At 45.5% G+C, this 25,140-nt stretch overlaps 1 protein-coding gene across 1 annotated transcript; it reads left to right on the forward strand.

The window, feature by feature from the left end:
- Positions 1–485: 485 nt before the first annotated feature.
- Positions 486–22,626, forward strand: LOC109774801 (uncharacterized). The gene is made up of 13 exons (XM_045232559.2): positions 486–758; positions 1,985–2,634; positions 2,852–3,113; positions 3,209–3,437; positions 3,539–3,689; positions 19,417–19,681; positions 19,793–19,835; positions 19,929–20,020; positions 20,228–20,276; positions 20,501–20,574; positions 20,649–20,768; positions 21,589–21,677; positions 22,331–22,626. Exons 6-13 carry the CDS (start codon positions 19,499–19,501, stop codon positions 22,344–22,346), a joined length of 666 nt encoding a protein of 221 aa, XP_045088494.2. The 5' UTR covers positions 486–758; positions 1,985–2,634; positions 2,852–3,113; positions 3,209–3,437; positions 3,539–3,689; positions 19,417–19,498; the 3' UTR covers positions 22,347–22,626.
- The last annotated feature ends 2,514 nt before the right edge of the window (positions 22,627–25,140 follow it).

Consider the following 25,140-nt stretch of genomic DNA (forward strand, 5'->3'; position numbering starts at 1 on the left):
ATAAACCCTCGTGTTCCTTGTCCCGTTAACCCCTTCAAGCTTCCTAGCGGCGATGGCTCCACGACTAAGTCCTAGCTTGAGGACATCTGCCGTGACGATTCCACGACAGATACCATGAAAACTAATGCAGTCTATTTCTCATTCATGCAAAGTGATACAGAAGGAGTACATATAGGGGCCGTAGCCAGCCCAGTACGTGGGCAACATGGGGGTCGTGGCGTGGAGCGTGGGACGCTCCAGCACTGACCGAGGCTGTCTCCTAACAATCCCCTCGCAAAAAAAAAGAACGAAAAACCTGGTTTTAGGGTATCGGCTAAAATTGCTCTAAGGGTGTTGCACTTATATAGATGGATCGTGGAAATCGTCTCCACCAAGAAAGATCATGCCACTGGTAGTGCTATCAAAAGTTCCAAACTGAACTATGCGAGGCATTGTCACCTAATTAACTCACTTTTACCAAACTGCAAAATGCTGTGCGCGATCACATTGTGTGCCCACTAACCTTCAGACCCCTTAGTCTGAACGTTGAAAGGGAGAGCATGTAGGTCTCCACTTTTCCAAGTCTCGATAAGGTTAGGTGCCGTTGTTCCAACTCCATTGATTAGTCGCCCATTGTATCCATCGTCTTCACTTCTCCTGCCTCCCGGTTGTCCTCCCGCAACGGCCATGGATGTGGCATCTCCTAGCTCCGATTGAGATCCGCAGGCAGGGCTGCACCCCTCCGCCAGCGCCAGCTCCAGCTCCAGCCCCATTTCCAGGTCAGTACGTAGTGCTTCTACGTTTTGCTCTGCGGCTTTGGTCGATATTGCGCAATCCCCTGACTAGCTAACTTCATGATCCAGATGCCGTAATACACCATGAAAATCTTCTTTTTTTTCCGGGGAATCAGTATACATGTGATCCTCCTATTTATGAGAAAGTTTTGGTGGAACCCAGGCTCCATGACACCCGTTTTTCTGTTCACGCACGAAAATCATATTTTGTGAACATGGAGACTTTAAAATTTCATGATGAACTAGGCATCTCCTAATTACGTGTGTATGTATGCTATGCTATGTCTCTCTGACTTGCTCCCATACAGATTCCTGCTTGCAAATCTGTTATTAATCATAGTAATCCGGTTGTTGCTTCTGACTATTAGTATTTGTTTCTATTACTAATATGTGAATAATATTTTCCATATAATATACGATAAATATTTAACATGGGAAATCTAATACTCTCCCTGTAAAGACATATAAGAGCGTTTAGATCACTACTTTAGTGATCTAAACGCTCTTATATTTCTTTACAGAGGGAGTAATATTATTTCGTTTTTGGGAAGACATCTGGCTAGGCAATGCTAGCCTCCGAGAACAATACCCAGCCTTATACAACATTGCACACGATAAGAATAACACTATTGCGCAAGTGCTCAGCTCATCCCCGCCAAATATTTCGTTCAGGCGGGATTTGATTGGCACCCGACTTATGTCATGTCTGGATTCGATTATCCTGACACAAGGTCGTGATGTGTTTCGCTGGAACCTTACTACATCGGGGTCTTTCACAGTAGACTCTATGTATCGTGCACTCACGCATTCTGAGGTACCGGTGAGTAATAACAAAAAAAATTGGAAAGCGAAGGTACCACTTAAAGTCAAAATATTCATGTGGTATCTCCATAGGGGAGTTGTCCTAACAAAAGACAACCTCGCACGACGCAACTGGTCGGGAAGTAAGAAGTGTTGTTTTTGTACTCATGACGAGACAATTAAACACCTCTTTTTTCACTGTAAGTTTGCGCGTTCTACGTGGTGCCATCCAAATAGCGTCAAATTTGTATCTGCCCACAAGTGTTGCCAATATTTTTGGTCATTGGCTGGACGGTATTTCAAATGCATACAAAACGGTAATAAGGGTGGGAGCGTATGTCTTACTATGGTCGCTTTGGCTATGTAGAAATGATGTTGTTTTTAATGACAAAATTGTTTCTCCTTTGCAGGTTATTTTCCGTTGTACGCACTCGCTTCGTACGTGGTGTACGCTACAACGAGCGGAGTACCAACCGCTATTCAAGGCGGTGTGTACGCTGTTGGAGTAGGTGGCTACGGAGGTTTTTATCCAACATGGATGGCAGCATAATCTCCGGCTCGGTCCACCATCTCTTTCGACATAGGCATAGTGTCAGTCTATGGACTCTACTGTTGCCGAATTGTCGGTCTTTTATCTTTCTGTTAATCAGACTACTGGTGTTTGGCTGTGTGCATCCTAGTTATGCAGAGGCCGGGTGATACTCTTAATGCTTTGTATCACTTTGATGCTACATTTTGAGATAATAAAAGCGCCCTTTATCGAAAAAATGATTGTTAGTAATATTTTTTAATTCAATAGTCTTTTACATGAACATATTAATAGTCAAAGTTATAGAAGTTTGACTGCACTCTTCTAGAACATCATCTCTTTTTCAATGGGTGCACTCTGTTCTCTAATTTACTCATTCTTAAGGGTTTTCATTTGTACCAGCAGAGATAGTAACATGGCTAGCAAGTTAAAAATGCAGCAAGTTTAACTATCCGACTACTACAACAAATCACGGATAATTTCTCGGAGGAGCGAAAAATTGGTCAAGGCACATATGGAACAGTTTACAAGGTAATATGACATGCTTGGTTTTTGACTCTGAATAAAATAATGTAGTGCATTAAGCAATCTTACTTGGTTAATTAGAACTGGCAACCTTGTGACACACTTTCTAATTAAAACACAGCAGAAAATCGAAGATAACATGATACTTATTCCTTCTGCTTTTCAAATGATATGGACTTATGAAATGAATTGGGGCTATACCCTGGACTTTTGACTTGAGTAGGGGGTGCATGCCAGTGGGGAAGAGATAGCTGTAAAGCTGCTCCATAATAACCTGCAAGGAACTGACGATGAGCAATTCAAACGTGAGTTTGAAAACCTCATGAGGCTTGATCATCAGAACATTGTACAGTTAGTCGGCTATTGCTACGAAACACATCATAAACCTATGCTGCACAATGGAGAAACCATTTACGCTGAAGAAACAAACAGAGTGCTCTGTTTTGAGTATATGCCAAATGGGAGCCTTCGAAATCATATTTCTGGTACAAGACTTCTCCACTTCGATCATGTTACATGGAGTATTTAGCATCTGAAGAAAATAAGGCTATTTCGTTGAAACTTTTGTTTAAATTTGCAGAGGAATGTGATGGACTTGACTGGCAGACACGTTATGAAATTATCAAAGGAATATGTGAGGGCTTAAAATACCTTCATGAAGGATTCAAAGAACCAATTTACCATATGGACTTAAAACCTGATAATATACTGCTAGATGAGAATATGATGCCAAAACTAGCTGATTTTGGCTTGTCTAAGCTCTACGATGGAGAACAATCGATGATCACTCAAATTCTTACAGGAACAATGTGAGTGATCAAATTTCTCCTGCAAATAAGTTGTATCTTAGTGAAGCAGAATATGCTAATTATATACATTGTACCTGTTATATTTATGCTGCCATGCTCAGTGGATACTTGCCACCGGAATATTTATTTGAACACATAGTCTCGAAGAAGTTGGACATATTCAGTCTTGGTGTTGTAGTGACGAAGATAATTACGGGACCTAGAGGCCCCACTAGAAGGGGTGAAATGACACAACAAGAGTTTACTAATCAAGTAAGTAATGCTATTTTCACTTCATAAAACAGATCAATTGTCATTTTTGCAAATATTATGACAGTCTTACATTGCAAAGTACTCTTGCCTTACATATTAGTGTATTTTGTTCATAAAATTAATGTATTTCCTATTCCAAATTTCTATTGCAACACCAGTTTTATGTTTCGTTTAACAACCTAGTAAATATTCAACTTTATTTTCTACAACTTCGATCCATTTTGCTTGTTCTTGTCTCTTTTTTTTGGAAAAGGAGGATCAGTCCCCCACCCTCTGCATCATAATGACGCACACAACCATATTGATCATTACTATGTCTTACAATAAAAAATCCTAAGGATGCAATGACATGAGACTAGCGTTGTAGCTAATCTCGTTATTGCATTTGCCCACTCCGAATTTGTGTGTGCAGATTAAGGTCAAAGTTATACATGACGAATCGCACGCATTCTAAAATGACATAAAAATAGAATGGAGGTAGTATTATCTATGCATGCAAAGTACTCTACTATTCCTTACTTAATATCAATGTAAGCAGCACTATAGTATTTCGTTAAAAAAAAAGGAGACACTGGAGCTATTTTACTGTTTTCTTGTTCATCAACGATGTAACGCCCACGATGCGGCTATATCTCCCACGTGTCGAGGCACGACTTAGAGGCATAACCGCATAGTGGTTTTGTCGCAAGAAGGGTCATCTTCACACAATCCCATGTAATGAACAAGAATGGGATAAAGAGTTGGCTTACAATCGCCACTTCACACAATACATAAATATAATTCATACATCATCCAAAATACAAACATATAGACCGACTACGGTCAAAATCCAGATGAAAATAAGACAACCCCAAATGCTAGATCCCCGATCGTCCCAACTGGGCTCCACTACTGATCATCAGGAAAAGACACATAGTGACGACCACGTTCCTCGTCGAACTCCCACTTGAGATCGACCCCATCATCTGCACTGGCATCGTCGGCACCTGCAACTGTTTTAGTAGAATCTGTGAGTCACGAGGACTCAGCAATCTCACACCCGCGAGATCAAGACTATTTAAGCTTATAGGAAAGGAAGGTGTAATAAGGTGGAGCTGCAGCGGCAATAAGCATATGTGGTGGCTAACATACGCAAAAGAGAGCGAGAAGAGAAGCAACGGAACGGTCGTCATCTAGCAATGACCAAGAAGTGATCCTGAACTCCTACTTATGTCATACGTAACTCAGACCGTGTTCACTTCCCGGACTCCGCCGAGAAGAGACCATCACGGCTACACACGCAGTTGATGTATTTTAATTGGGTTAAGTGACAAGTTCTCTACAACCGGACATTAACAAATTCCCATCTGCCTCATAACCGCGGGCACGGCTTTCGAAAGATAATACCCTGCAGGGGTGTCCCAACTTAGCCCATCATAAGCTCTCATGGTCAACGAAGGATAAACCTTCTCCCGGAAAAACCCGATCAGTCTCGGAATCCCGGTTTACAAGACATTTCGACAATGGTAAAACAAGACCAGCAAAGCCACCCGAATGTGCCGACAAATCTCGATAGGAGCTGCACATATCTCGTTCTCAGGGCACACCGGATGGGCAAGACGTCGGGTTGGCATAGACCCTGGTTGCCCAGGGGGCGCCGGTCATCGCCCAGTTTGGGCCAGCACTCGAAGGAGCACTGGTCCGAGGGTTTAAAATAAAGATGACCCTCGGGCTCGCGAAAACCCGGGGGAAAAGGCTTAGGTGGCAAATGGTAAAACCAAGGTTGGGCCTTGCTGGAGGAGTTTTATTCAAGGCGAACTGTCAAGAGGGTCCCATAAATCACCCGACCGCGTAAGGAGCGCAAACTCAAGGAACATAATCCCAGTATAACAGAAACTAGGGCGGCAAGAGTGGAACAAAACACCAGGCATAAGGCCGAGCCTTCCACCCTTTACCAAATATATATAGATTCATTAATTAAATAAGAGATATTGTGATATCCCAACATATCCATGTTCCAACATGGAACAAACTTTAACTTCACCTGCAACTAGCAACGCTATAAGAAGGGCTGAGCAAAGCGGTAACTTAGCCAAACAACGGTTTGCTAGGAAAGGATGGTTAGGGGCTGACATTGCAATATGGGAGGCATGATATAGCAAGTGATAGGTAGCGCAGCATGGCAATAGAGCGAACAACTAGCAAAGCAAAGATAGAAGTGATTTCAAGGGGTGGTCATCTTGCCTGCAAGGTTCTCAGAGTTGTCGAAAGCTTGATCCTCGTAAGCGTACTCAACAGGTTCCTCGTTCACGAACTCGTCTCCCGGCTCTACCCAAGACAAGAACACAAACAAACGAAACCACGAGAAATGCACAAGCAACATGATGCAAAACATGTATGATATGCAAGATATGATATACGATGCATATGCGTGCTCTGGAAGGAAAATGATGAACAAGGCAGTAACTTGGCAAACCAAGCATGCCACTGGAAAGATGAGATGATTTTGGTCGAAATCGATATAAAGATCACCGGAAACGGATGCACGGTTTGCAAATGGCAAGCATAACAAGAATGACACGAAGCTGCGATTAACAGCATGATAGCACTTAGAATGCAACAAGAAACAAAGCTACAGCACTTCAACATAGCAACAAAGCATATGACAGTAATCTACAGGAGATGCTTGAAAAACGATGAACACTGAGCTACGGCTAGTTCACAACATATCAAGCTCAAACAAGCATGTCAAAAATGCAAAAGATAACAGGTTCACAGACTTGATGAAAAACTGGACATGGCAGAAAACAGCATCAGGTAGCAATGTTCAGAGCACGAAATCAACATGCTACAGGAACTTAAAATGGCAAAACAAGGCATGGCAGTATTCTACTAAATACATATGACAAAAGTCCCTTACTGACCATAAGCCAAAAAGGACCAGAAGATATGATGGCAAGCATGTAAACATAGCAAGTTTCGTTATCAGGTTTCAGACTTCGCAGAAAACAGAGCATGGCAGAAATAATAATATGAAGGCATGTTGGTGAGCTTGATGCACTCACTACAGAGCAATGCATGACAAAACAATCATACCTACAGTAAGATGGCATGTTTATGAAGCTATCCATGGCAAGAACAAATGCATAGCATGTATGGATCAACTACAATAAGCTTGGCCAAATTGCATATCATGTTAAGAATCTACCAGAAATATTTTATAGCAAAAGTAGAGCAAGATTGAGTCATGCTATGGTACTCCATAATTGCAAACAAGGGCAGGAATGGATCAATTACAACTATAGCTACATAACATCCTTACTGAACATCTCCAAAATATGCATGGATCTCTCTGTAGCATCAAGTTTACATGGCAACAAAATAACAGCAGACAGACTTAGAGAAAACACCAAGTCCCTGAAATCAGAAACATTACGGAGCCTACTTTGCATGCTTGTGCTAGTCACCACAGAGATCACAAAAATACATGGCATACACTACTGGAAAGATGGCATGGCAACACATGTAGAGCTCATGCCCATAAGATGCACAGATTTAATGATACAAAAATGACAAATCTCCAAGTTCTGCTAAGAACCAGAGGATAACAGCAACTAGCCCTCTTGCAACAGAGATTTGGGCATCAAGATGACCTCTAATGAATATGGTGCAATTGAACAAAATGAAGAGCATCACGAGACGAACAATTTGACATATTACACGTGCGAAACGGATCTACATGCAAGGAGTTATGCAACGATGAACATGGGGACTTGCAGTAAAAATCACAGGACTTAGCAAATTCGGGGGGAAGAGAAAGTCAACGCCCGGAGTTATACCAGATCGGATCGAGGCTGACGTTCGAGGGAGCTCGCGGTCGCCGGCGCTGGGGAAGAGGAGGGAGGCGCGCGCGGCTCCGGCGACGCGGGAGGAGGGAGTGGAGGCGGCGGCGCCGGCGAGGAGGGCGGCGGGGCCCGTGGGCGACGGCGGCGGCGAGCACGGCGGGTGGCGCGCGGGTCACCGGCGGCGCGGCGCGGCGGCGCCGAGGCGGCGGGTGGCGCGCGCGGCGGACGGTGCGGGCTCGGGCCGCGGGGGCCGGGGACGGGCTTCGGCGGGCCGCGCGGTGGAGGAGAGAGAGAGGGGCCGGCGGGGTGACGTGGCGGCGCCCGATTCACTGCGGCCGTCAGTGGAGATGTGTCCGGCGCGAACGGACACGTCCGGCGCGGCGCGAGGGAAGTTGCTAGGGTTTGGACTGCGTTCGTTTTTCGAGAGGGTCACATATTTATAGGTAGAGGGAGCTAGGAGACTCCAAATGAGGTGCGGTTTTCGCCCACACGATCGTGATCGAACGACCTAGAGCATGGAAGAGAGTTTGGTGGGTTTTGGGCTGGTTTTTAGGGGGGTTTTGCTGGACACACAAATGGACTTTGCGGATGCCCGGTTAACCGTTGGAGTACCAAACGACCTCCAAATGGAATGAAACTTGACCGGTGGTCTCCGGGTGGTATATTAAGGCCACTTGACAAGCCTCGGTCCATTCCGAGAAAGTTTGACACCCGCTCACGAAAGAAAACAAGAGGGATGCGACGGAGGAGATAGGAGCGCCGGATTGCAAAACGGACAACGGGGAAAATGCTCGGATGCAAGAGACGAACACGTATGCAAATGCAATGCACATGATGACATGATATGAAATGCATGACATGAACAAAATGCAAAACGAAAGACAAAACCCGACCACGGAGGGAATATCATAGCACATAGCCGAAAATGGCAAGAGTCGGAGTTACAAATATGGAAAGTTACATCAGGGGTGTTACAACACTCCACCACTACGAGAGGATCTCGTCCCGAGATCTAGGACTGAAAGAACTCCGGATATTCGGAACGGAGATGGTCCTCACGTTCCCAGGTGGCTTCCCGGTCGGAATGGTGCAACCACTTCACTTTCAGGAATTTGATTGACTTGTTGCGAGTCTTGCGCTCAGTTTCTTCAAGAATGGCAACGGGGTGCTCATGATAAGACAGATCTTCTTGGAGGTCAATCTCTTCGAAATTGATAGTGTGCTCAGGCGTCTTGAAGCACTTGCGGAGCTGTGACACGTGGAACACATCATGCACGTTCGCGAAGTTGGAAGGAAGCTCAAGTTGATAGGCAAGGTCACCTCTTTTACCAATGATCTTGAAAGGACCCACGTATCTAGGGGCAAGCTTCCCTTTGATACCGAAGTGGCGAGTGCCTTTCATTGGAGAGACGCGGAGGTAGACATGGTCTCCGATCTCGAAAGCCAAATCACGGTGCTTACTATCATAGTAGCTCTTCTGACGCGATTGCGCGGCTTTGAGATTATCACGGATGACTTTACACATTTCTTCAGCTTCAGTGATTAAGTCATTGCCAAGAAGTTGGCTTTCACCAGTCTCTGACCAATTGAGAGGAGTACGACACTTTCTGCCATAGAGAATCTCGAACGGGGCCTTGCCCGAACTCGCTTGGAAACTGTTGTTGTAGGAGAATTCAGCATATGGAAGACAATCTTCCCATTTCATGCCAAAGGAAATGACACAAGCCCTGAGCATATCTTCAAGAATTTGATTGACTCGCTCGACTTGGCCACTAGTTTGAGGATGGAAAGCTGTGCTGAAGCGAATGTTTGTGCCCATGGCCCTCTGGAAGGAGTCCCAGAACTTAGAGGTGAAGATGCTTCCACGATCTAAAGAAATCAATTGTGGAATGCCATGCAAGGAGACAATTCTGGAGGTGTATAGCTCTGCCAGCTGAGCTGCTGTGATGGATTCTTTGATTGGAAGGAAATGAGCCACTTTAGAAAGCTTGTCGATGACAACGAAGATAGCATCATTTCCACGCTTGGACTTTGGAAAGCCAGTCACGAAGTCCATTTCGATGTGATCAAACTTCCATTCTGGGATAGCAAGAGGTTGGAGGAGACCAGCTGGTCGTTGGTGTTCTGCTTTCACTCTTCGACAGACATCACATTCATTCACGAATTGAGCAATTTCTCGCTTCATTCGAGTCCACCAATACGACTGCTTGAGGTCATGATACATCTTCGTACTTCCAGGATGAATGGAAAGGAGAGAATTGTGCGCCTCGTTCATTATGACTTTCCTTAGATCACCTTTAGGAACCACAATCCGGTCCTCGAAGAATAAAGTGTCTCTGTCATCAATGCGATAGCACTTGTATTTGGAAAGACCCTTGTCGATACCATGTTTCACCTTCTTCACCATGGCATCAAGAAGTTGTGCCTCACGAATTTGATCTTCCAAAGTAGGAGAGACTATGAGGTTGGCAAGAAAGCCTTGAGGAACAACTTGGAGATTCAGCTTGCGGAAAGTTTCACAAAGATCCGGTTGGAAAGGCTTGAGGATTAAGCTGTTGCAATAAGCCTTCCTGCTTAAAGCATCTGCAATGACATTTGCTTTGCCTGGAGTATATTCGATACTCGTATTGTACTCTTGAATCATTTCGACCCATCGAGTCTGCCTGAGGTTGAGGTTGGGCTGAGTGAAGATGTACTTGAGACTCTTGTGATCGGTGAAAATGTCCACTTGTCTTCCCAACAAGAGATGTCTCCACGTTATTAATGCATGGACAACTGCCGCCAACTCAAGATCGTGAGTGGGGTAGTTCTTCTCGTTGGGCTTCAACTGACGAGAGGTATAGGCCACAACTTTCTTCTCTTGCATTAACACAGCACCGAGACCTTGGAGAGAAGCATCACAGAAAACTTCAAACGGCTTGGATTCATCAGGAGGAGTCAAGACAGGAGCTGTGACAAGTTTCTCTTTGAGAGTGTTGAAAGCAACGTCACACTCAGGAGTCCAGACATACTTCACATGCTTCTGGAGGAGGTTGGAAAGAGGCTTTGCAATCTTGGAGAAATTCTCAACGAATCTTCGGCAATAGCTTGCAAGACCAAGAAAACTGCGGAGCTGCTTGACATTCTGAGGAGGTTCCCAATTCACAATTGCGGACACCTTCTCGGGGTTAACAGCGATGCCCTTGGCAGAAATGATGTGACCAAGGAAAAGAACTTCATCGAGCCAAAACTCACATTTAGAGAACTTCGCATAGAATTGATACTCTCTGAGCTTGTCGAGCACCAATCGCAAATGTTTGGCATGATCCTTCTTATTCTTGGAGAAGACCAAGATATCATCGAGATACACCAGAACGAATTCATTGGTATAGGGGTTGAAGATGAAATTCATCATCCGAGAGAAAACTGGAGGAGCATTGACAAGGCCGAAAGACACGACAGTATATTCATAAGAACCAAAGCTTGTTCTGAATGCTGTCTTGGGAATATCTTCTTCACGAATGCGAATCTGATGATAACCCATACGAAGGTCAAGCTTGGAGAATACTTTAGCACCTTTGAGTTGCTCAAATAGCTCATTGATGTTGGGAAGTGGATACTTGTTCTTGATTGTCTTCTTGTTCAATGGACGGTAGTCGACACAAAGTCGGTCCGTGCCATCCTTCTTCTTCACAAAAAGAACACCACAACCCCATGGAGATGAACTCGGTCTGATCAAACCCAGACGCTCTTGTTCATCGAGCTGTTTCTTCAATTCCTTCAGCTCGTTGGGTCCAAGCTTGTATGGACGCTTGCAAATGGGTTCAGTGCCTGGCTCTAGTTCGATAACGAACTCAACTGGCCGATGAGGAGGCATACCCGGAAGCTCTTCTGGAAAGACATCTTGATACTCACAAACGACTAGAATCTGAGAGATGGCATTCAATTCGCCCTTCTCATTGAGAGAGAAAAACCGAATGGTTTCATCACGAGCGGCATAAATAATCACATCCTCAGAAGAGTGTGTCAATTGAATTTCCCTGGCAGCACAGTCAAGTTGAGCCTTGTGCTTAGAAAGCCAGTCCATCTCGAGAATTAGATCAATATCCGAGTCACCAAGAACAACTGGAGAAGACAGAAATTCATAGTCGCCCATCTTGATGGAAACATCCTGAACCATCATACTAGAACTCAAACGTTTACCCGGAGAAACGACATCCATGGGTTTACTCAGATGAGAACAAGTGAATTCATGCTTGGCAAAAAACGGTCTTGACATGAAACAAAGCGATGCACCAGTATCAAAAAGAACTTTTGCAGGAATATCATTAACAGGAAGATTACCCATTATCACATCAGTAGATTCCTCCGCTTGAGCTGAATTCATCATGTTCACCTTTGCAGACTTTGGATTATGCTTGACCACTGCATTGCTGGAAGATCTGACAGGAGGAGGAGGAGGAGGCAGGCGCCTTTGGTTGAAGCACTTGTTAGCATAGTGACCTTTCTGCTGACATTTGTTGCAAGTCACCTCTGAGAGTGGACGGTGATAAGGAGCATTGGACTTTGTAGCTTGATTCTGAGACTTGTTCTGATAGCCAGAGTTGTTAGAGTTGGAATAACCATGGCCACCTTTGTTCTTCTGCTGGTAAGGCTGACGAAACGGAGGAGGAGGAGGCAACCAGAACTTCTGTTGCTTAGCTGTCACAAGTGAGGAAGAAGAAGTCTGAACTGCGTCTCTGACTCTCTTCTTGGAAGCCTCACACTTGAGCTGAGCAGCCTCTTGCTTCAGTGCCATATTATAGAATTGATCAAACTGAGTAGGCTCAACAAGAACGAGAGCTAACTGCAGATCCTCTCTAAGGCCACCTCTGAAATGATAGATCATGCTCTTTTCATCAGGAACGTCTTGTTTAGCGAAGCGAGCAAGTTTCTGAAACTGGATGTTGTATTGATACACAGACATGTTGCCTTGCTTGAGATTGCGGAACTCCTCACGCTTACTCTCAACAACACTTTGTGGAATGTGGTGCGCTTTGAAGTCCCGACAGAAGTCAGTCCAAGTGATCACACGACCTCCTCTGGAATCTTTGTATTGTTGATACCAATCAGCAGCTTTGTCCTTGAGTTGGAAAGAAGCGAACTTGACAAAGTCCTCAGGCCTGACATTGCTACATTCAAAATGCTTGTTGATGTCCACGAGCCAATCATCGGCATCCGTGGCCTCGGCACAGTAGCTGAAAGACTTGGGCTGCTTTGCGAGAAACTGGTTGAGAGTGGCAAAGTTAGGCTGATTGTTGCCTTGACCTTGATTGCCTTGATTGCCTTGCCCTTGGGTGCGTTCTTGCAAGAGTTGCAGAATCATCTGAGCATTGGCGTTGGTGGCTGCCATGATAGCTTGCCATGCCTTCGGAGGCGGAGGTGGTGGCGGAGGGTTCGCTTGACTCCCTTCATTGCGATCCGGATTCTGACGCGTTGGCGGAGCCATCCTGAAGAGGGTGGCATCCGTTAGCATCTTGATAGATTAATAGATAAGTAGAATCAACGGATAGAAATTGCAACATATAGTCTTCACTATAAACATTCGAACGAAGATGAACGAATGAATTACATAGTAAGTCATCACACTTCCATAAGTTGAGAACCCACTTAAAAAGATAAGGAATCAACATATGACTTCGAAGCAACTCGAATACCATAATACAAAACAAAACAAAGTATTGGCTTGCAGAATAAGCCGGAACAAACATATGATCGAGATTTCGTCTGAAGTTTTCGTGGTGGGGCCCACACGGGCTCAATCGTACAGCACCATCATGTACAAGGCTGTGCACATGACATACGAAGCGTCCCCGAGTCGGCATAGCCAAGGACTCTTTAAGACACTACGAGACCACTGTAAAACCAACCGTGTACAGGCGGACCACTAGACGTCGAACCCCAATCTCATATCATGCGTCTGTCGGAAAGATATCCTAAGGCTACTTGAATTCCCACTTATAAACTCCCGAAACTTTCTGTTTATGCAATCTGGTGTTGGGGATACAGGGGACACAAAATATATCACCCAAACTAGCAATCCCTAGATCCAGTTGTATCCATCCGTCAACACATAACCGAGAAACCTTCGGAAATCGTTTACCTCAACCTTTGAAAAACATCCGTTATACGAGTTATGGCAATACTCCCGAACTCCCGCCCCAGTACTGGGTGGCGTCGAGGTGATCTCACCAACAACTGCATAAAAGAGATTTCGATGTCGGCGAAACTCAGGTATTCCAGAACTGCAACGATAAAATTGTGACAACAACACCTCGGAGCTCAACTCCCCGGGACACTGCCACAACCCCTAAATGTCAGGAGGCACCAAGAACAATGTTCTCGTCACAAAACCATCGGAACGATTCCAAGATACCCGCGTGATCCTAAAAAAAATTTAGTGAAATTTGAGGAGAGAATAGTCAAAACTTCTACGTCAGGAGACCTCACCAGAGCGACGAAGGGACTGAGGAGTAAAAAGAATCCTACTCACCGATATATATAATCCTAAGACTCAAAACATTTTTGTTCTAGACTCAACAACGCCAGCGATTCGATCAAGCAGGGGGCTCCTAAGTCGGGGATGGCTCTTATTACCAACTTGTAACGCCCACGATGCGGCTATATCTCCCACGTGTCGAGGCACGACTTAGAGGCATAACCGCATAGTGGTTTTGTCGCAAGAAGGGTCATCTTCACACAATCCCATGTAATGAACAAGAATGGGATAAAGAGTTGGCTTACAATCGCCACTTCACACAATACATAAATATAATTCATACATCATCCAAAATACAAACATATAGACCGACTACGGTCAAAATCCAGATGAAAATAAGACAACCCCAAATGCTAGATCCCCGATCGTCCCAACTGGGCTCCACTACTGATCATCAGGAAAAGACACATAGTAACGACCACGTTCCTCGTCGAACTCCCACTTGAGATCGACCCCATCATCTGCACTGGCATCATCGGCACCTGCAACTGTTTTGGTAGAATCTGTGAGTCACGAGGACTCGGCAATCTCACACCCGCGAGATCAAGACTATTTAAGCTTATAGGAAAGGAAGGTGTAATAAGGTGGAGCTGCAGCGGTAATAAGCATATGTGGTGGCTAACATACGCAAAAGAGAGCGAGAAGAGAAGCAACGGAACGGTCGTCATCTAGCAATGACCAAGAAGTGATCCTGAACTCCTACTTACGTCATACGTAACTCAGACCGTGTTCACTTCCCGGACTCCGCCGAGAGGAGACCATCACGGCTACACACGCAGTTGATGTATTTTAATTGGGTCAAGTGACAAGTTCTCTACAACCGGACATTAACAAATTCCCATCTGCCTCATAACCGCGGGCACGGCTTTCGAAAGATAATACCCTGCAGGGGTGTCCCAACTTAGCCCATCATAAGCTCTCACGGTCAACGAAGGATAAACCTTCTCCCGGAAAAACCCGATCAGTCTCGGAATCCCGGTTTACAAGACATTTCGACAATGGTAAAACAAGACCAGCAAAGCCACCCGAATGTGCCGACAAATCCCGATAGGAGCTGCACATATCTCGTTCTCAGGGCACACCGGATGGGCAAGACGTCAGGTTGGCATAGACCCTGGTTGCCCAGGGGGCGCCGGACATCACCCAGTTTGGGACAGCACTCGAAGGAGCACTGGTCCGGGGGTTTAAAATAAAGATGACCCTCGGGCTCGTGAAAACTCGGGGGAAAAGGCTTAGGTGGCAAATGGTAAAACCAAGGTTGGGCCTTGCTGGAGGGGTTTTATTCAAGGCGAACTGTCAAGGGGGTCCCATAAATCACCCGACCGCGTAAGGAACGCAAACTCAAGGAACATAATCCCGGTATAACAGAAACTAGGGCGGCAAGAGTGGAACAAAACACCAGGCATAAGGCCGAGCCTTCCACCCTTTACCAAATATATATAGATGCATTAATTAAATAAGAGATATTGTGATATCGCAACATATCCATGTTCCAACATGGAACAAACTTCAACTTCACCTGCAACTAGCAACACTATAAGAAGGGCTGAGCAAAAGCGGTAACTTAGCCAAACAACGGTTTGCTAGGAAAGGATGGTTAGGGGCTGACATGGCAATATGGGAGCATGATATAGCAAGTGATAGATAGCGCAGCATGGCAATAGAGCGAACAACTAGCAAAGCAAAGATAGAAGTGATTTCGAGGGGTGGTCATCTTGCCTGCAAGGTTCTCAGAGTTGTCGAAAGCTTGATCCTCGTAAGCGTACTCAAGAGGTTCCTCATTCACGAACTCGTCTCCCGGCTCTACCCAAGACAAGAACACAAACAAACGGAACCACAATCAACCACGAGAAATGCACAAGCAACATGATGCAAAACATGTATGATATGCAAGATATGATATGCGATGCATATGCGTGCTCCGGAAGAAAAATGATGAACAAGGCAGTAGCTTGGCAAACCAAGCATGCCACTGGAAAGATGAGATGATTTCGGTCGAAATCGATATAAAGATCACCGGAAACGGATGCACGGTTTGCAAATGGCAAGCATAACAAGAATGACACGAAGCTGCGATTAACAGCATGATAGCACTTAGAATGCAACAAGCAACAAAGCTACAGCACTCCAAATAGCAACAAAGCATATGACAGTAATCTACAGGAGATGCTTGAAAAAAGATGAACACTGAGCTACGGCTAGTTCACAACATATCAAGCTCAAACAAGCATGGCAAAAGTGCAAAAGATAACAGGTTCACAGACTGTGAAAAACTGGACATGGCAGAAAACAGCATCAGGTAGCAATGTTTAGAGCACGAAATCAACATGCTACAGGAACTTAACATGGAAAAACAAGGCATGGCAGTATTCTACTAAATACATATGACAAAAGTCCCTTACTGTGCATAAGCCAAAAAGGACTAGAAGATATGATGGCAAGCATGTAAACATAGCAAGTTTCGTTATCAGGTTTCAGACTTCGCAGAAAACAGAGCATGGCAGAAATAATAATATGAAGGCATGTTGGTGAGCTTGATGCACTCACTACAGAGCAATGCATGACAAAAACAATCATACCTACAGTAAGATGGCATGTTTATGAAGCTATCCATGGTAAGAACAAATGCATAGCATGTATGGATCAACTACAATAAGCTTGGCCAAATTGCATATCATGTTAAGAATCTACCAGAAATATTTTATAGCAAAAGTAGAGCAAGATTGAGTCATGCTATGGTACTCCATAATTGCAGACAAGGGCAGGAATGGATCAATTACAACTATAGCTACAAAACATCCTTACTGAACATCTCCAAAATATGCATGGATCTCTCTGTAGCATCAAGTTTACATGGCAACAAAATAACAGCAGACAGACTTAGAGAAAACACCAAGTCCCTGAAATCAGAAACATTACGGAGCCTACTTTGCATGCTTGTGCTAGTCACCACAGAGATCACAAAAATACATGGCATACACTACTGGAAAGATGGCATGGCAACACATGTAGAGCTCATGCCCATAAGATGCATAGATTTAATGATACAAAAATGACAAATCTCCAAGTTCTGCTAAGAACCAGAGGATAACAGCAACTAGCCCTCTTGCAACAGAGATTTGGGCATCAAGATGACCTCTAATGAACATGGTGCAATTGAACAAAATGAAGAGAATCACGAGACGAACAATTTGAAATATTACACGCGCGAAACGGAGCTACATGCAAGAAGTTATGCAACGATGAACATGGGGACTTGCAGTAAAAATCACAGAACTTGGCAGTTTCAGGGGGAAGAGAAAGTCAACGCCCGGAGTTATACCAGATCGGATCGAGGCCGACGTTCGAGGGAGCTCGCGGTCACCGGCGCTGGGGAAGAGGAGGGAGGCGCGCGGCTCCGGCGACGCGGGAGGAGGGAGTGGAGGCGGCGGCGCCGGCGAGGAGGGCGGTGGGGCCCGCGGGCGACGGCGGCGGCGAGCACGGCGGGTGGCGCGCGGGTCGCCGGCGGCGGGGCGCGGCGGCGCCGAGGCGGCGGGTGGCGCGCGCGGCGGACGGCGCGGGCTCGGGCCGCGGGGGCCGGGGACAGGCTCCGGCGGGCCGCGCGGTGGAGGAGAGAGAGAGGGGCCGGCGGGGTGACGTGGCGGCGCCCGATTCGCTGCGGCCGTCGGTGGAGATGTGTCCGGCGCGGATGGACACGTCCGGCGCGGCGCGAGGGAAGTTGCTAGGGTTTGGACTGCGTTCGTTTTTCGAGAGGGTCACATATTTATAGGTAGAGGGAGCTAGGAGACTCCAAATGAGGTGCGGTTTTCGCCCACACGATCGTGATCGAACGACCTAGAGCATGGAAGAGAGTTTGGTGGGTTTTGGGCTGGTTTTTAGGGGGGTTTTTGCTGGACACACAAATGGACTTTGCGGATGCCCGGTTAACCGTTGGAGTACCAAACGACCTCCAAATGAAATGAAACTTGACCGGTGGTCTCCGGGTGGTATATTAAGGCCACTTGACAAGTCTCGGTCCATTCCGAGAAAGTTTGACACCCGCTGACAAAAGAAAACAAGAGGGATGCGCCGGAGGAGATAGGAGCGCCGGATTGCAAAACGGACAACGGGGAAAATGCTCGGATGCAAGAGACGAACACGTATGCAAATGCAATGCACATGATGACATGATATGAAATGCATGACATGAACAAAATGCAAAACGAAAGCCAAAACCCGACCACGGAGGGAATATCATAGCACATAGCCGAAAATGGCAAGAGTCGGAGTTACAAATATGAAAAGTTACATCCGGGGTGTTACAAACGATTAGAAAAAACAAGCCTTATAATTTCAAATGCAGGATTTATCATCCTAGCCTACCTCAACTTGCTTGGGACAAAAGGCTTTGTTGTTGTTGGGGGGATTTATCATCCTAGCTGTATGCTTCGATTTCATTGGTACATGTAAACTGGAGGAAGAGGTTGCAGGAAACAGGGCATGCTTCCCAACCACTAGAAGCGTATTGCAACCAAGTGAAAATATGTATTGAAATAGCATTGACGTGCATGGAGAATGATAGGCACAAAAGGCCTACTATAGTGGATATCACACATAAGTTGAACCAGACTGAAACTGTGATCAAAGAGTTGAAAAATGATCAGGGTTACAGACGAACAAGGTAATTAATACAGTTAGTCGTATGAGTATGCCCAGACTTTCCTTCTTTACAACAGTGATGCATTCATCCATTTTCGTGATATTTGTCTAGTTAAGTACTCCCTCCGTCCCATAATATAAGATCGTTTTTCAAGCTATGTTACCTGGAAAAACGATCTTATATTGTGGGACGGAGGGAGTAGTTATTAAAAAATGGCTGTGTGCATCATGTGATGCAGAGGCTGGGGTAATCCCCTTCCCAGAAAAAAAGGGACATGAATCCTTATTCATTATTTAATATATTTAAGCTACTTAAATTTTGAATCCGGAGGCAAATTACCTTGATATATGATTGCCTCTGCATGACTCGAAAGTCTAAACTGCTTTGTTCTTTGTTCTTTGAAATAATATAGTATCTAGGTATCATTTACATCTGAAATTAAATATGTTTGTTCCAAACATTTAAGAGTGAAAAAGTGAAGCAAAGTCTCTGGATTATTGCTTAAGCCCACCTATTTACAAATAATGGAGAACTTTATGTCTTTGAGACACCAGTTTGGCCATGGCTCACCACTCACAATGCACGAACAAGGTAAAGCGTGCTATTCTGTTCAATCTTTGGTGTTTTTTATAGAGTTAAATTTGTGTATGGGACCTTTTAGCAGAAACATTTTGGTAGTCAAACATTGTAGATTGTCGCGATAGGCACAGTTGGCTGTCTTACCAGGTCTTTATTCTCTTTTTACAGCAACAATATTATTAGGGATGTTGTAGCGCAAGGAAGTGATCAACGTGATTATGATGCTGTACATGATGAAAACCCATCAGTCATGCACCCTGTTGAGAGTGGTGTATCAGAAAATCTAGAGGGAGCTAAGAATGAATACGCAGCTGCAGAGTACGACCCGCTGCCAGCAGTAGATGGGCTAAGAATCACTGGTGAAGCTTTTCCTGGAAGAGAACTTCAAGTGAGTGGGTATTCCATCAACGGGACCACAAGCTGCAACTTTGAGGTGCGCTTTATAAATGCGTTTCAACATATTCTGACATTCTACCAAATTCCTGTGTTTCTGAGTCCTGTACAATTCTCACGTTTGCAAAATGAAAATAAATTGTGCATTCAGTGGGTACGCTATTTGGAAGATGGATTGCAGAAGTTCATAGAAGGTATATATATATCCATTATCTGCTAGGAGGCTTTTATTTTATATTGGTGTACTGTAAGAAAATTCAAATTAACATTATCTGTCCCTGATGCAGGTGCACGGCAGCCCACATATCTAGTTACCGCGGATGATGTGGACACTATACTAGCCGTTGAGGTCCAGCCACTAGATAACCGAGAAAGAAAGGTAAATCCTCTCGTCTGACCATTCTCGATTGGAATTTTTGTTTTAGCTTGGTCTTCTTTGGTTACAACTATCTCCGTATCCATCAAGAAATTAGTACGGCACCCATACATTGTTTGTTTGGATAGTACAAAAGGGTTGGCCATTATAACTTTCAGTAGAATGCTCATTATATTTAACTCTATTTGAAGATTTTCTTTCGTTTTGCAGGGGGGCATCGTTAAGGTTTATGCTAATGAGGAAAGAAAAATTCCTTGTGGTGAGTTTGCTGAGATAATATTTGCATCTTGCATAGATGTCGTGAACTTTCCTGTTCAAATTGCACATGTTTTGTTTCAACTAATGATGTATCTCAGCTCCATGCCCCCCCTAAAGAATTCCTCGAATAATGTTAATTCTGCAATGCTTTTGTTTGAGTGCAAAAAGAGAATATTTAAAGAACCATCATGCATATTTCTGAGTACAGAATCATTATCTGTGCAGATCCTGAAACTAAGGAGCTTATCAAGCAAACCCTTTCAGTTGGCCATGTGTCTTATGAAGTTCTTCTGCCTGCGGTCGGTCCAAGGCTCAAAGAATTTTTCTACACTCTTTTTTATGTCACATAATCTTTGAAACATTAACTTTGCAGGTTCCGGTTTTAGAAACGTGGGAACCTGCTGTATTGGCAGTAACGAGGAAAGGTTACAGCATTAAGTGCAACGGACAGTGTGGTGTTGTTGTTACAGAAACTTTCCAGCAATACATGGCTGTATGTTTCCTATAATTGGCCGTCTCTTGTTTCTGATTATACTCTGTCCAGTCACAGTAAAGCGTGACTTCCGTGATAGAACCTTGTAAAATAGTGTTGTCTCTGTAAATAGCCAAGTACTCCTTCCGTTCCAAATTAGTTGAAGGTCTTGCTTTGTTTGGGTCAAATTTTTTACGAAGCCTATATAAAAATTTGTTAATATCTACAACATCATATATATAGTATGAAAAACATATATTATGATGAATCTAATGAAACTAATTTGGTGTTCTAGATGTTGATATATTTTTCTCTAGCCTTGAAAGTTACTCCCTCTGTCCCAAAATAAGTGTCTCAACTTTGTACTAACTTTAGTACAAAGTTTTACTAAGGTTAAGACACTTATTTTGGGACGGAGGGAGTAGAAGTCAAGTTAATTTGGAATGGAGGGACAGGGAGTATAGATTGGCGCCGTGGAATTTATATTAGTAACATATTTTCACATGAAGTACTTTCATAATGGTATAATTTAGTAGGTTTTGTGAATATAATAAAATGACTTGTCAAATTTGCAGAAATTCAAGTAAAAATAGCACTTCTTTCCTGACCGGGGATAGTAATTGTTAGTTTTGCTTCATGCATATTTTTACTTTTGGGTTCTCAACTGTTGAACTGAGCATTGCATTGTCTTGTTGTGCATGCATAAATGACAACTAATCTAGCATTGCTCACAAAATGAAGAAGACAACTAATCTAGCATTCCTCACATAATGAAGAAGACAACTAATCTAGCATTCCTCACATAATGAAGAAGACAACTAATCTTGGTCTATATTTTCAGATCAGTATCCCATGTGGGCGTCCTACTGAATTTTTACTTCAGTCTGCTGATGGTGATGAGTGTAGTCTCAAGCCTGCAGAAAATTCCCAGTGAGTTTGAAACTATGTACTACTCCCTCCGTCCCACAATATACGATAGTTTTTTAAGCTATGTTAGCTTGAAAAACGTTCTTATATTATAGGATGGAGGGAGTATTTCATTACATAATCTGAATTCGATGGTCTGTCGAAGGCTCGACAAATAACACTTTTCAGTTTAATATCATCATTGTTTGTGTCTCTGCGGTATTTATATTTTAGAACGTAAGAATCGTATGGAGACATCGGTACTAAAGGCCTGATTGGATTGTTGTTTTCCATGCTTTTACACCTGTAAAAGATACAGACCTCAATCGGTCATTTCTTTTCCAGTTGGAAATAACAGATGGTTGGTGATATACACTTGTAAAAGTAATACGGGTGTATAAATTTACCCCCATTCCAAGCGGGCGGGGGGGGGGGGGGGGGGGGGGGCTAAGTGTTGGTTCTTTGGATTTTGCAGATCACGAGATACTATTGTTATAATACTGAGGGCGTTCAGGATGCTGGTACGACTTGCTTGTCTAACATTTTGTCATTTGAACTGGCTTTGATTCGTGCCTGGTATATATGCACGTGAAGTTAGCACTGTCATGTGTTTTCGTAGGATATCATGATATGCAGTAGGAGCAATAAGTTCACATTTTCTTTTTTGATTTTATTAGGTACATGATGAAATGAAATGCAGGCTATTGAGAGGATTAGAGCGAAGATTGGGCGCCTTCAAGTTGGAGTAGAGTAGAAGGTTGGGGTTGCTTAAAGTTATTTATGTTTGGCTTGTGATTCTTGCGTGCAGAATGAAAGAACAAGCTTGGTTTCCTGCATTTTGTTGGTCTGTCTATCGGACTGTATGTCTGTGTCTGCTCCGCTTTTTTTTTTGAAATGGAGGAGGACCCCCGGCCTCTGCATGTGGACGATGCATATAGCTACTTTATTAATTATTCATACAAGATCTTACAAAGTTATACAAAAGTAAGACTAAAGCCATCGTCTAGGCAACATCTATCGCTACTCCTATCCAGTTGATGAAGGGATGCTGATAGTCTGGGCCTAATACCAAACATACCTCGCAGCCAAACCTAACATTTAAGACCTGAGGTCCCAACCAGGACGCCTGCCGGGTATGGGGCACCCACCAGTCCTGTTGAGGATATAGACCTGGGAGTCACCCGCCAGGAGGGCCGGGTTACACTAAGGGTCATTGCCAGAAGCCCGGAGTTAAGTTTCAAGATAATGGGCCAGAGATGGGCTGAGACCCGGCGATGGCTTATTGCCCATAGTTATCATCATTGTTATAGTAGACTTGTAGTGTAAGGCAAGTATTGTTTAGAGTCCGAGCCGGACACTCTTATGAGCCGGCCGGGACTCTAAGGGCCGCTGGGTGCCAACCTCCCTATAGAAAGGGACGACCCGGCAGCGGTTTAGGGGCGACAACAATCTGATCGAGAGCCGGGCATAGCTGTTTAGCTCCCTGGTTATCGAAACCCTGATTAATACCACCTCAACTAGACGTAGGCTTTTACCTTCACCGTAAGGGGCCGAACCAGTATAAACCCTCGTGTTCCTTGTCCCACTTAACCCCTTCAAGCTTCCCAATTGCGATGGCTCCACGACTAAGTCCTAACCCGAGGACATCTGCCGTGACAATTCCACGACAGTTGGCGCCCACCGTGGGGCTGGCGCACGGTGGATTTGAGTTCTTGAAGGGCAGCTTCGAAGGGCTCAAGGGATACGCTGTGGGCCGGATGACCAAGAGTCGTCGCGGCAAGCTCTACATCGACGATGCGGACTGGGGCCCCGACGCCGGCTCAGTGGAGTACGGGTACCGGGTCCCCTTCGGTGGAATTCATGTCTTCATCGGCAAGATTGGAGAGCCGGGCCCCGAGCCGGATCTCCGCGCCGGTCTCATCGAAACGGCTCAGTGCACACGACCCGCCCGGGCCCGGCCTGCCTTAAAGCGCGCTTTTGTGGGATGCATCCACGGAGGGCCCTCTGATCCATCTGGGTCTGGGGATGAGGCGGCCGCCGGCTCTGACGGCGAGTCGGCCGCTGATGAGTCAAACTCGTTGTACCAACTTCAAGATGGCAGGCTCATGAGTTATTCCGATGGCAGCAGTATTCCGGACCTTTTTGAGCCGCCAAGTCAGGTTGGAGTTTTTATGGCTGGTGCGCAGCCTGTTCAGAACCCCGCTTCCGGATCGGAAAACCCGGTGCCTTCCCCCGCTCAGGTGCTGATGGATCTCACGGATAAGATGACGGCCCTGTTAACCGCAACGGTCGACCCGGCGGATCAAGTTCAGCATGATGCGGCGGTGGCACAGCTAAAATTGGATCTGATAAAAGCTAAAGAGGACCTTGCAGCGGAAGGGATCAGACTGGCTGCGGAGCGGGCGGCTCTCGATGCCCGGACTCAGCTGATTCAGGCGCGGTCCTTCCAACTCACGATGGATCAGAACGCGGCCAATGAGGTCATGAGAAGGAGGCATCAAAAGGCTCAATCTCGACTCCCGCCGGTTTACGATCCGCGCAACCTCTTCAACACACCGGGTGCAGGGTCTAATCACCCGCTGGGGGTCGTAGCACCCGGATCTGGACCCCTTATTCAACCACGAGTGATGGGGCCTCCCCAGGGGCCCCCCGCCCCGCCTCAGTATGTGCCAATACCCCCGGGCCATTATAATAACCCGCTGGAGAACATGGTCGCCGCAGCAGCACGGCTGGCGGCTCTGCCCGTTGATGGCGACTCTCCGACGGCTATTAAGACCCGCCGGGTCAGAGAACTCCTCCAGACAGCGCTGGCGCAGCAAGGGGCGTACTCCTACAGCCGGGATAGGATCCATTCAACCCCTCGTCTAGGGCAGAGCCCGAGTTACAGCCGGCACATGGTCTCGGCGACCGGCTCAAGTAATGTCCGACGCCATGACCCGCCCCCTGGTCATGGCCCGGCTCATAATGGAGCCTTCTACGTAGCAGACCAAGCACGCCAGGAGGCGGAGCAGGCGCCTCAAGTGATGGCTTACCAGACCCCCCCGGCTTATCCGACGATGTCCGTTGATGCGGGTATCCCTACTAGAACCGGGGGTGTCCCGGGTTTGATGCCAGCTATCCGTAATGAACGTCTACCCAGGGACTTCAAAGGACCTAGGAAGGTGCCTAACTATACAGCAGACTTACAGCCGGCAGCCTGGATCGAGAGTTATGAGATGGCTATGGAATTGCTGGAAGTCAGCGAGGCGGCCATGGCCAAATATTTCACCATGATGTTAGATGGAACTGCCCGCACGTGGTTGAAAGGGTTACCGCCGAACTCCATCGGGTCTTGGGCTGAGCTGAAAGCCCGGTTCATTCAAAACTTCAAAGATACCTGCAGGCAATCTATGTCAATCGTGGATCTGACTAACTGTAAGCAGCAGGAGGGTGAATCCACGACCCATTGGGTTCGCCGGGTCAAGGAGATCATACATTCATCGGATAA

Source organism: Aegilops tauschii, chromosome 1 (genome assembly GCF_002575655.3).
Source record: "Aegilops tauschii subsp. strangulata cultivar AL8/78 chromosome 1, Aet v6.0, whole genome shotgun sequence".
NCBI lineage: Eukaryota > Viridiplantae > Streptophyta > Magnoliopsida > Poales > Poaceae > Aegilops > Aegilops tauschii.

What these genes read in the sequence shown, in the direction of transcription:
- LOC109774801 (XM_045232559.2), top strand. Translation starts at nt 19,499, where the DNA reads ATGCACCCTGTTGAGAGTGGTGTATCAGAAAATCTAGAGGGAGCTAAG. An exon ending in ATTGCAGAAGTTCATAGAAG is followed by an intron (nt 19,836 to 19,928) that starts GTATATATATAT and finishes TCCCTGATGCAG; the next exon opens with GTGCACGGCAGCCCACATAT. An exon ending in GGAAAGAAAAATTCCTTGTG is followed by an intron (nt 20,277 to 20,500) that starts GTGAGTTTGCTG and finishes TTATCTGTGCAG; the next exon opens with ATCCTGAAACTAAGGAGCTT.